The 12,875-nt window shown below is 51.3% G+C and overlaps 1 protein-coding gene across 1 annotated transcript; it reads right to left on the bottom strand.

The window, feature by feature from the left end:
- Positions 1-598: 598 nt before the first annotated feature.
- On the bottom strand, positions 599-5,457 carry LOC132487733 (uncharacterized). Its single transcript, XM_060095482.1, has 3 exons — positions 5,359-5,457; positions 3,285-3,335; positions 599-1,063 (listed from the first exon to the last, which is right to left on the bottom strand). Exons 1-3 carry the CDS (start codon positions 5,455-5,457, stop codon positions 599-601), a joined length of 615 nt encoding a protein of 204 aa, XP_059951465.1.
- Positions 5,458-12,875: the final 7,418 nt, after the last annotated feature.

Raw genomic sequence — 12,875 nt, 5'->3', positions numbered from 1 at the left:
TGTTCTTTCAGATATTACCCCATCAGGACACCCTGCTCGGGAGAGGAGACAGGACAGAGAAAGGATGGGACGGGGCAGAGGGAGTCTTCTCAGGCCAGGGACGGGGGCCCATCTGCTTTCACTCTCCTGACGAAACTCTGTCATCAATCCCGAGAGCCCGAGCCCCCCGAGGGCGGCTGTGTGTGAAGAGCTCTGGGGGCGTAAGGGCCCAACGGGAGACACGTCAGCCAGAGAGCAGTGGGCCCCTACCGCCCCGAGTCAAGGCTTAAAAAATACATAAATGTTTAGCAAAAGTAAGGAAATTCTCTGGGATTCAAGGGAGGCGGGGCCTTTCCTGAACTGGAAACCCATTTGTAGGCGAAGTAGTGGGGCCCAGAGACATTATTTAGGACATAAACTACTAACAAACACCTTCGTCTCGGACTATTAGATCCCCAAACTGTGACAATACATTTCTATTGTTTAAACCTTAAAAAAAGACATAAAGGGGCCACAGGTTTCACGGAAGCTCCCTTTTTATGTTCTGACCGCTGAGGCCCTGGCCTGTCACGCATCACACCTGCTCCCAGGTGACCCCGCCCACCCTGCTCACCTTGGTCTAGGCCACATACTGCTTCTTTCTCTTATTTTTCTCAGGCTCTGCAAGTAGAAGTTCCAGTTTCCTCTTGGAGAGTGAGAGCTTGGGCCCCCTGTCCCTCTCGGTCCCAAGTCTAGGTGGCGGTCGTGATGCTCTGGCTCTGCCCTGGTGTCTGCCGACTTCGTGGGGTCCCCAGTCCTCCTCCGCCATCCCCGAGTCCTCCGGGGGTCCTGGGAGCCTGGCCAGCCACCCCTGCACCTCCAGGCCGCTGGCCTCCGGGGATGCAGGGGCCCAGCTGGCGGCCGTCAGGACCAGGACTGGAATGTTCCCCGAGAGGGGGTCTTCTAAGCTCACTTCCCCTGCACTCCTGGACTTAAGCATGTGCAAAGGCACATCACAGTTCACATCGCCCAGAGAGCAGTCGTTGAAACTACAGGAGGAGTGACCGGGGAGATCTTCTGAATCGGCATCATAAAGATCTAAAAACTGATGACAAAAGGATTTCTGAGCCAGTTAGCAATTTCTTTTCTTTTTTTTTTTTTTTTTGTGGTACGCAGCCTCACTGTTGTGGCCTCTCCCGTTGCGGAGCACAGGCTCCGGACGCGCAGGCTCAGCGGCCATGGCTTACGGGCCCAGCTGCTCCGCGGCATGTGGGATCTTCCCGGACCAGGGCACGAACCCGTGTCCCCTGCATCGGCAGGCGGACTCTCAACCACTGCGCCACCAGGGAAGCCCAAGTTAGCAATTTCTAGCAGTGGAATCAAGTAGAGCACACCCCTCACATGCCTAAATATTTCTTCCATCACTGACCTTGGCAAATTTTGCATGATCTGCCCTGCAAATAAATCGTTAAAAATGCATTCGATAGAGACTTCCCTGGTGGTCCAGCAGTGAAAACTCTGCACTCCCAGTGCAGGGGGCCCGGGTTTGACCCCTGGTCAGGGAACTAGATCCCGTATGCATGCCGCAATTAAACATCCCACGTGCCACAACTAAGACCCGGTGCAGCCAAATAAATAAATATATTTTTTAATGTGTTCGATAAGTATCCCACAGCCCCCAGAAAGCCCAAGGGCTCACCACTGCTGGGGGCTCAGCCTGAGGCCCATCATTTAAAGCCCTCATCCCCGCATTGGCTCCACCCTGCCCACCACCAGGGGTCTGAGCTCATTTCCTCCCAGCGGCTCCTCCAAAGAGCAGGCGCCATGACCCTGGTGAGGGCCACACTCAGGCCGCCCCAGCTCCCTGACCGGCCTGCACAAACAGGCCGCGGCCAGGCCGTGGAGCCTCGGTCCCCGGCACACAGAGCCGTCCCAGGCGGCCGAAGGAGGCGGAAATGAGTCTCTAAGTCCAAATGCTCACTGTTTGCAAGGTGCCCAAGGTTGTTCTCTAAGGCTGGCCGCGTGCGCAGGAGGTCTGAGCAGTGGGGGCAGGAAAACCCCCCCCAGGGGAGCCACGTGTCCCAACCGCTACCACCGCCGGCCACGGGGGCTTCGGAGCTTTCCAACCCTCCTCACCTGCCAGCTCGCACCAGACTTTCCTACCTGTTGCTCTTCTTTCTTTTCCTCCCGTGCCAGTGCTCTGGACCGAGGGGCTCTGGCTGGAAAGGCCTGCAGAGAGCAGCCCCAGCGCCCGCGGCTCATTACTGTGTGCGACCCCGTGCGTTGCTGAGGCCTCCTTCCAGACGGCCCGGCCGTGAGGACTGGCAAACAATCAGGTCCATTCACACGGCCAGATGCGTGCGCACCTCCCACCCCACTGACCCGCACGCGGCCTCAGTCACCCACACAGAGGGACCCAAGGCCCGAGTCAGCAGGGAGCCCGTGGAGTCCTTTCCCTTGGGTGGTGAAAACTCCCAAGAGGGCTTATTTCCCCTTTGGAGAGCCGACACTATTACTCATTCCAGAAGGCAAAAATGAATACAAACACCTTAATCTAGAGGCAACCGAAATCATTCCAGATTCAGAAACTGGTCAGAACACAACATTGTAAAGCAACCATACTCCAATAAAAATTAATTTTAAAAAAGAGAGAAAGAAAGAAAAGACACTGGCCAGAATTGTTGGAATTCACGAAGTGGACACCCGTTCTAGTGACACCCACCCGCCGGCAGAGCAGTGAGTGTCCCCGCCAGGCCCCGAGGCCCCAGACACCAGACTGGGTGTATGTTGGCTGCTGGGGGGGAGGGGTGGTCTCACACTGCAATAAACCGACGGCATCAGTTCTCGCAAACCGAGAAACACCTGGCCAGGTCCTCTGCTCACTGCTTTGAGGTCGAACGACGGAGCAGCACGCCCGCCCTGTTCTTCAGCGACACCTGGGGTCTTAAAACCACCACGAGGCCAGGGTGAACTGCACCTGCAAGATGAGCGAGAGTGAATTTAATTTGACTGAGATTCGTTTTGAGGTTGACTAACTGCAAACCTATTGTCTTGTCAATCTTCAGGCAAACTACTTTGAGTCTTTTTATTCTTAAAAAAAATTGGAAAGGGGAAAAAAAAATCAACTTAAATATCCAAGGGAAGTTTTTTCTAAAATATAGCAACACCCCTGGCCAGAGAGCAGTTCACAACACAGGCCCGAGACCATTGTCCTTAGAAAGGTCTGCCTGCAAGGTTGCCCTTGGCTGGCCTCTGGGAACTTGGATTTCAGGGGGTTCCCAACTTTCCCTAAAGAGAGGAACAGCTGCCGGCTGGTTCGGCAACACGTCTCTCCAGATACTTTCAACACAGTCCAGGTGATTCTTCTTGTGATTGGCCTGGACAAACAAAAGGTTTGAACAATCCTTTCTACGAAGGGGGGCAGACAGCAGATTCATGTTCAAAGGCAAGGAACGAGGGGCCCACTGCCCAGGCCAGCAGTTCCTGCCATGCGGACACTTGTGGACGGTGGCCCTGCAGGGTGGGTGGTGACAAGGAGAGGCATCTCCCGGGAGCTTGCACACAGGCGGGGGACCCCTTCGCAGGTGTGGCTTGTGGGACTAAAATGCAAACCTGGGCCACTGCAAGCAGGGAAACTGGAACCAGGAATGCGGAGAGGAGACAGACTCTGCAGCTGGATTCAACCACCCACCACCACACCAGGAAGGACCAGGAAGGACCTGCCCATTCTACACAGCACCTGGCACGTGTTCTGGACCCAAAGCCAGAAGATGGTGGAAGATTCTAGATCATCCACCCCAAACCCTTCCTTTACAGATACAGCAGCTGAGGCCCACACAGGGGCCAGGCCTTGCTCAGGGTCCCTGGGAAGAACCCAGGACTTGCACCCGATATTCTAGAACCTTCCCCTCTAACACCAGGCTGCCAGGAAAAGCAACTCTTGTTCTTGATCAAAAGACAGACTCTCAAAGGACAGGAATTTGAACATCTCTAGTTGGGGAGGAGCAAAAAGGACCTTTCACTTAACTGCAAAACGTCAAGTTCACGGGGACAAAGCACAGGTCGATGGTTGCCAGGGGTGGGGGAGGGCTGACCACAGTAGGGCAGGGGGAGCTTCCTGGAGCCGGGGAGCTGTTCTGTCTCCAATGCCCTGGTACGGTTGTCAGAAGTCAGAGCTATTTGCTCTGTGAGTTATAGCTCAATAAGACAAATCTAGGGCATTTTCTAAAAAAATGTTTTTAACTGAAAGGAAACCCACAAGCAGCTGGCGGCATGGGGAGGCCGCACACGACAAGAGCCTCGATTTGCGGAAAGCCCCTTCGCACCCGGATGCCCGGTCTTATAGACGCTCACGGGGAAAGTCACACATTCATTGACACAGAAAGTTCTAGAACGTTGGAGCAGAGTGGGGGCCGCTCATCCAGATCCTGTCCTCCCCGCTTTGGTTTTTCCGCAGAGGAGAAATGTAAGCCCAGACTGGGGACAGATTTGCCCAAGTTGACAAACTCAGAGAGCTTTCCCTGAGAAGCACAAGGTCGTTAAAAACATTTGACAATTTTTTTTAAAAAAAACCATGCACCCAAAGGGGCTTCCCTGGTGGCGCAGTGGTTGAGAGTCCGCCTGCCGATGCAGGGGACACGGGTTCGTGCCCCGGTCCCAGAGGATCCCACATGCCGCGGAGCGGCTGGGCCCGTGAGCCGTGACCGCTGAGCCTGCGCGTCCGGAGCCTGTGCTCCGCAACGGGAGAGGCCACAACAGTGAGAGGCCCGCGTACCGCAAAAACAACAACAACAACAACAAAAAAAACATGCACCCCAAGAAGAGCAGAGAGAGAACATCCACTGAAAACAAAACAAGACAGATCACAATGCGAATTCATGAGAAAAGAGACTACACACCTCCTTGCTGTTTCATGTCACTTGCTTTCCTCCGGAATCCCAGGGGCTGGTGCCCTAGGCTCTGTGGGAAACACGTCTGTTACAAACACGCACCACCAGCCACTGTGTGCACCACACATGGTCGACTCAGGCTTCCCCAAACCGGGCTCCTTGGAACACCAGTTCTGAGGCGGAAACAGGAAATGCTACAAACCAGACTCTAAAGCACCATATGCATTAGCATTTTAAAGGCTAGAAAAGTTCCCAGCAAAACCCAAAAATCTACTTTTTTTTTTTAGTATCAACTGAAATCCATATATTCAGATATTACTAATTTCCCCCCAAATCGTTTTTCTGTCCCAGGAGCCCATCCAGGACGCCACGTCGCATTTAGTTCACGTCTCCTTAGGCTCCTCTTGGCTGTGTCTCAGACCTCCCCTGCTTTTGAAGACCTTGACAGCTTTGCGAGGCCGCCCCTCGGTCGGGATGTACCAATGCTCTCCTTGTGAACACACGGGGTTACGGGTGTGGGGGGGGGGACAGAGGTGAGGCGCCTTCGCATCACGAGGGCATCACAGCAGGCGTTGTCACCCGGATGTGTCCATCGCCGGGCTGCGGCCATGCCCCGCAGCCTTCTCCGCTGTACAGTGTGACCTTCCCTCGCCTCCGTCTCCACCTCGTCCTCTTTGGGAAGAAGTCTCTCTGCGCAGCCTCCACTCAGGCGTGGGGAGTTAGGATGATGCCCCCGGAGGGAGAAGTTCCATAAAGTCCTCGGCCTGGGTGATTTTTCTGCCGTTTATTGACTTATTCAGTCATTCATGCATATCAGTACGGACTCATTTACTTTATACTTGGGTTATAATAAACACTGCATCATTTATGTTGTTCTGACTTTGGCTGGAACTTGTTCAGGTGGCTCCCGTGTCCTTCTGACAGGCCCCAACAGAATTAATTTTGATTTCCAAAGGAACACACCCTGGGAGTTACTTAGTACTCTCTCTAGGCCTAGGTTAGATAAAAGTGCCAAAAAGTGAAATTATAACGAGTAGAGGAAGCTGACCCCCCTTTCTCCCCATTCCCCGCCCCCATGCCTGGGGGGCAGGCCAGGGACTGGATGATGGGCACCAGGGTAAAGGACTTCTTACAGACTTTTTCATGAAAAGGCATTTCATACACATGGTTTAAAAAAGCTATTAGGGCTTCCCTGGTGGTCCAGTGGTTAAGACTCCACACTTCCACTGCAGGGGGCGTGGGTTTGATCCCTGGTGGGGGAACTAAGACCCCTCATACCCCACAGTGAGGCCAAAAAAACAAAAAAAACATTACACGATATACAATAAGTAAATGAAGTTAAGTAAGTGAAGTCCCTCTGCGTAGGTCTTGTATCCTTTCTTTGACGCCAGGAGGAATTCAGTTAATAGATGGAAACTTGCAGATGGTCTGAGGGTGTCCACCAGTTTACAGCTGGGGAAACTGAGGCCAAGAACATCTGATTCGCCCTGAGGTACAGAGATAAGGCCACAAGCTGGTCCTAGTTCCTGCCATGTGACTGCACGCTGTTCCCCTACACATACACACACACACACACAAACACACAAACACAGACACAGAGACACACACAGACAGACACACACACACACATGGAGACACACAGACACACACACAGAGACAGACAGAGACACACACACAGAGACAGACACAGAGACACACAGACACACACAGGGACAGACAGAGACACAGATTCACACAGACACACACACACAGAGACAGACAGAGACACACACAGACACACATGTGGAGACGCACACACACACAGAGACACACACAGAGACAGACACAGAGACACACATGGAGACACACAGACACACACACAAATACACAGAGACACGCACAGGCAGACACAAATACACAGACACAAAGACACACACAGACATGCACACACACGCAGACACACACAGACACATACACAGAGACACACATGCACACACGGAGACACACACACAGAGATACACAAGACACAGACACAGACACACACAGGCAGACACAGACACACACAGACACACACAGGCAGACACAGACACACACAGACACACACGGAACACAAAGACATACACACAAACACAAAGAGACACATACGCAGACACACAGAGACACACGCGGAACACACAGACACACACGCACACACACACACAGAGACACACAGACACAGAGACACACAGACACACACCACGCCACCCCTGGGATGTCCTGGGCCCCGGGGTGCCAGGTCTCAGGACCCCCCTCAAGCCCCCGCCCCGCCCAGCAGCTTCTCAGGCAGAGCGGTAACAGACAGCCCACCCTCTCCACCCTCACAGGTTACTTGTAAAAGCCCTTATCATGGCGGCTTCCCTGGTGGCGCAGTGGTTGAGAGTCCGCCTGCCGATGCAGGGGACGCGAGTTCGTGCCCCGGCCCGGGAGGATCCCACATGCCACAGAGCAGCTGGGCCCATGAGCCATGGCCGCTGAGCCTGCGCGTCCGGAGCCTGTGCTCCGCAACAGGAGAGGCCACAACAGTGAGAGGCCCGCGTACTGCAAAAAAAAAAAAAAAAAAAAAAAAAGCAAGCCCTGGAGAATTCTCTGAAACCAAGCTCGAAGTCACCAGGTCACACAAACACAGTAATTCTTCCTGGCCTCTCCTTCTGGACACTTCTTCCTAGCCAAGGTCAAAGTGGGCCTTGGGGAGGCCCCCAGCCCCTTCCTCACCCTCCCCGACACCCTCCCCTCCACCCCTGGAAGGTGGCTGTCGGCCCGAGGATCCCCTGGCCCGTCTCAGCCGAGTGACCTTGTACCTTCTCTCCTCTGGCTCTTCGCAGCGCCCCGTCCCCGCTCCTTTACCCCACGGGGCTGCACTGCGCCCTCCCCGTCCACCACCCTCCGCAGTTCGGGGTCCTCTGCCGAGGCCACAGCCTAACCCAGGTGACAACTCCAGGTGGGCCGCACTTGTGTCTACAAAGGCTCCTGCTAGGAAGCTGGAGACGTTAGAAGACCTGTTGTTTGTTTGCACGTTTCCTATGGAAGAGTCCAGAAGTCACCGCTGTGTCCTGAGAGCCACCAAATTGCTACCTGCCAGTCGTGTCCATTAAGCTCCACCCCCGAGTGCCCCTGCCCGCCCAGCGTCTGCCCGGCACACACACCAGCGTGTGCGCGAGGCCGTCCTCAAGGCCCGGTGTCTCCCGTGTGCTGACCTTCCCCACCGTCTCTCTCGCACGCACAGGCTGCGCTGTCCTCCCTGGTTCTCGTCTCTCTCTAACGTGCTCCGTATCCTCCTCCTCCTCCTCCTGTGTCTCCGGGATCTGCAGCCCCTTCAACCCGCTCACGCTCCATCACCTGGGCTTTTCGCGGCTGTATCCACAGCTGTGTCCCCCAGGCCTGGCCCGGTGAGGAGCGCACAGCGGTGCTCAGTGAAGGTTTCCTGGATGAATCATGCACGTGTGCTCACAGACCTCTCGCTCTGTATGTCCCAAACCAAATGCTCTCCCCCCGTGATACACCCCTCCTTTCACTGTGGCTAGAGCGGCTCCACCATCCTGTAAGACCTCCAAGCCAGACACACAGAGATTCTCCTGGAGGCTGAATAGCTGAAGGCCCTGGGACCAGACTTCCTGGGTCCAAAACCCATGTCTGCTACTAACCCAGCTGCACGACTTCAGATGTCTAAAGTAGCTTTTCCAGGAAATTCCCTGGCTGTCCAGTGGTTAAGACTCAACGCTCTGACTGCCGGGACCCGGGTTCAATCCCTGGTCTGGGAACTAAGATCTCACAAGCTGCACAGCGAGGCCAATAAATAAATAAAGTAGCTTCTCCTGACTTACATACAAAACAGAAACAGACCCACAGACATAGAAAGCAAACTTATGGTTACCAAAGGGGAAGCAGGGAGGGATAAATTAGGAGTTTAGAATATAACAGATACACACTACTATATATAAAATAGAGAAACAAGGACACAGGGAACTATACTCAATATTTTGTAATAACCTACAAGGGAAAAGAATCTGATATTTATGTATGTATAACTGAATCACTTTGCTGTACACCTGAAACTAACAGAATATTGTAAATCAACTATACTTCAAAATCAACTATACTTCAATATAAATAAATAATCGAAAAAATAAAGTAGCTTCTCCAGCCTCAGTCTCCCTATCAGTAAAATGGGTGAGCCGTTGAGGAGCCCATCATGGATGTGAGAGGGATTAGCACGCTGCTCTCTGTGCTGGTCTATGATTTCACTGGCTGCTCCGAGATGAACATGTCACTGAAACATCCAACTCCATGCAAATCGCCACCCAAGGGAATCAGGCTCAAAGGGCACCCAGCCGCTGGAAAAGTACATTTTATTTTATTTATTTATTTATTTTTTAAAGTCTTTCTTGAATTTGTTACAACACTGCTTCTGTTTTATGTTTTGGTTTTTTGGCCACAAGGCATGTGGGATCTTAGCTCCCCGACTAGGGATTGAACCCTAGTCGCACCTTAACCACTGGACCACCAAGGAAGTCCCAAAGTACATTTTAAATCATTGTCACCCATCCACCAGGTGGTGGAAGTCTGCATGCCATATGGTGTTTCTTCTTTGATGGGAGGGTGCTGTCCAAAATTCTCTCAAGATGCCCCAGAAAATGAGTGGAATGAATGGTACCCCCTCCCTCAAATATATGTCCACACCCTAAACCCCAGAACCTGTGACCTTATTTGGAAAAAGGGTCTTTGAGACGTAATTAAGTTAAGGATCTCAAGATGAGATCATCCTAAATTTAGGGTGGGCCCTAAATCCAGTGACAGGCGTCCTTATAAGAGAGAGATTTCACACACACACACGCACACACATAGAGCAGAAGGCGATGTAGAGATTGGAGTGATGGGACCACAAACACAGGGTTTCTGGCAGCCACCAGAAACTGGAGAGAGGCCTGGAACAGGGTATCCCTCAGAGTCTCCAGAGGAACCATCACCTGGATCTCAGGTTTCTGGCCTCCAGGCCTGCGAGAGAATAAATCTCTTGTTTTGTCAAGCTACCTGGTTGGTGGTCATTTGTTATGGCAGCCACAGGAAACTAACAAGCCCTGTTAGTACAAGTGTTGTACTCAGAGAAAAATCATATGATCTTAAAGAATTCTGTTCTTTTCACCTGAACTTCAAAAGAACAAGAGCAGGGCTCCCCTGGTGGCGCGGTGGTTGAGAGTCCGCCTGCCGATGCAGGGGACATGGGTTCGTGCCCCGGTCCGGGAGGATGCCACATGCTGTGGAGCGGCTGGGCCCGTGAGCCATGGCCGCTGAGCCTGCGCGTCTGGAGCCTGTGCTCCGCAGTGGGAGAGGCCACAACAGGGAGAGGCCCGCGTACCGCAAAAAAAAAAAAAAAAAAAAGAACAAGAGCAGACCACGGCACTGTTTAGTTTGTGAGGGATGGGACAGCCCCCAACCTGGGCCGGAGGCATCTGAAGTCAAACATGAAAGCACCAAGGATGGCCAAAGACCAGGTTAGACATGAAACCATCCTGAATTCAACTTTGGTCACCAGAATTTCAATCATTTAAAGTGATATTCCCAATACGTGGGGAGAAATACCCAGCATGTGGGTTCAAGTCCCAATCCCGCAAGCCATGCAGGCATGGCCACACACACACAAAAATCCAGAAACAATCCCAAGGGCCACCTGGGAAAAGGTCTTTTTCATAGACTGACTTCACAGGTGTCAAGAAGTCATAACCTGGTAACCTGGGTGTTTTTTTCTTTTTTGGCCAGACCACACAGCATGCAGGATCTTAGTTCCCTGACCAGGAATCGAACCTGCACCCCCTGCAGTGGAAGCACAAAGTCTTAACCACTGGACCACCAGGGAAGTCCCTAACCTGGGGTTTTCAAATGGAAAAATTAGGGACCAGCAAACCAACTGCTGGCCAGTCCTTGGTCTGCCCCTGACCTGTCCTAGCACCATCGCCTTGCCCATCGGGCCCTCAACTTTGCACAATTGTGGTTATTAAACCAGAGGAGTAAAAGCCCAACAGAAAGACAGAAATGGAAGATGAGAGGGTGCGTTTGTCTCTCAGCCTCTTCTGGCATCTTTTGCTGGTTTCATGTACTAACTGGCAAAGGGTCAATGTGGTAAGTAGACATTTGTTGCAAGTTGAACACTTGCCAAATTTTCCTACTGAAGCTTTAAAAAATTCCCTTTGTAAATAGAATGCTTTAATGCATTAGTAAAATACTGGATAATAGCAAAAAAAATTAATAACAAAAATTAAATGCCTGCTGGGAGCTCCCTGGCGGTCCAGTGGTTAGGAGTCTGTGTTTTCACTGCAGAGGGCATGGGTTCAATCCCTGCTCAGGGAACTAAGATCCCGCAAGCTTCAAGACACGGCCAAAAAAAAAAAAAAATTAAATGCCTGTTAACATATACAATGGAATATTCCTCATCCATAAAAAAGAATGAAATAATGCCATTTGCAGCAACATGGATGGACCTAGAGATTATCATACTAAGTGAAGTAAGAAAAAGACAAATATCACATGACATCACTTATACATGGAATCTAAAAAATGATACAAATGAACTCATTTACAAAACAGAAATAGGGCTTCCCTGGTGGTGCAGTGGTTAAGAATCTGCCTGCTTATGCAGGGGACACGGGTTCGATCCCTGGTCTGGGAAGCTCCCACATGCCATGGAGCAACTAAGTCCGTGCGCCACAACTACTGAGCCTGCGCTCTAGAGTCCGCGAGCCACAACTACTGAAGGCCGCGAGCCACAACTACTGAAGCCTGTGCGCCTAGAGCCTGTGCTCCGCAACAGGAGAAGCCACCACAATGAGAAGCCTGAGCACTGCAATGAAGAGTAGACCCTGCTCGCTGCAATTAGAGAAAGCCCCCACGAAAACCCAATGCAGCCAAAAATAAATTAATTAAATAAGTTAATTTAAAAAAAAACAGAAATAGACTCACAAACATAGAAAACAAACTTATGGTTAGCAAAGGGGAAAGGAGGGGGAGGCATAAATTAGGAGTTTGGGATTAACAGATACAACTACTAAATATAAAATAAACAAGGGCCTACTGTACAGCACAGGGAACTATATTCAATACCTTATAATAACCTATAATGGAAAAGAATCTGGAAAAGAATATATATGTATATATACATAAAATTGAATCACTTTGCTGTACACCTGAAACTATCACAAGATTGTAAATCAACTATACTCCAATTAAAAAAAAAAAAAGCCTGCTAACAAGGCAGGAAGAGGAAAAAGATAATGGGCCTTCCCAAAACAGCCCAAAACCCCAGAGGCTCTGCAGCCCAGGTCACCCCACCCCTGGAGCCACATCCGGCAGGAACACCCCTGAGGGACACGCCAGTGCCCGAACTGGAGCCACTTCTGAAGGTTCCTACCTGGAGTCCAGGAGTAACGGCCACAAACAGAAGGTGGAGGTGAAGTCCAGAAAGCCAGCTTCTGAGAGCAGGGTTGCTGGGCGAGAGAGACGCTGGTCTGGAGAAAAGAACAGAGCAGATGCAAAATGGTCTTTCGACAAAGAGGAGCTTAGCAAATCTACTCTCAAGATCTGCAAAGAAGGAGCAAAAATAATCGTGAGCCTCCTGGCCCCCACCCTCCATATGACCACATGGAAGAGGCACGCTGGGGACAAAGGGATTCAGCATGCCAAACGGGGCACCTCGAAGTTGGCCCCAGTGCTTAACTCAATTTTGCATTCCCCCTTCAAAGGAAAAACACACTCAAAAAGTTCTCACTTAACAATATTCAAAAACTAACCAACAGTTCAAAATGGGCATCCTTTCCTTGCAATAAAATTTGTCCTGAAAGATTTCTCAAACTCCTCTTCCCCAAAAGTGGTTTCTAAGACGATTAGCTTTATTCGAGTGCAAATAGGCAGCCTGGAAACAGTCTGTCATTTCACAGGATGCTAGGTCTTTATTTTTCTACCCACGTGAAACTAAGATCTGGGCTAAGCTTCAAATATCTGAGCATCTTTCCTCGACCAGGA

This window comes from Mesoplodon densirostris, chromosome 4 (genome assembly GCF_025265405.1).
Source record: "Mesoplodon densirostris isolate mMesDen1 chromosome 4, mMesDen1 primary haplotype, whole genome shotgun sequence".
Taxonomy (NCBI): domain Eukaryota; kingdom Metazoa; phylum Chordata; class Mammalia; order Artiodactyla; family Ziphiidae; genus Mesoplodon; species Mesoplodon densirostris.
Note: the sequence above shows the minus strand (reverse complement) of the source record. Positions and strands in the feature narration are given on the sequence as shown.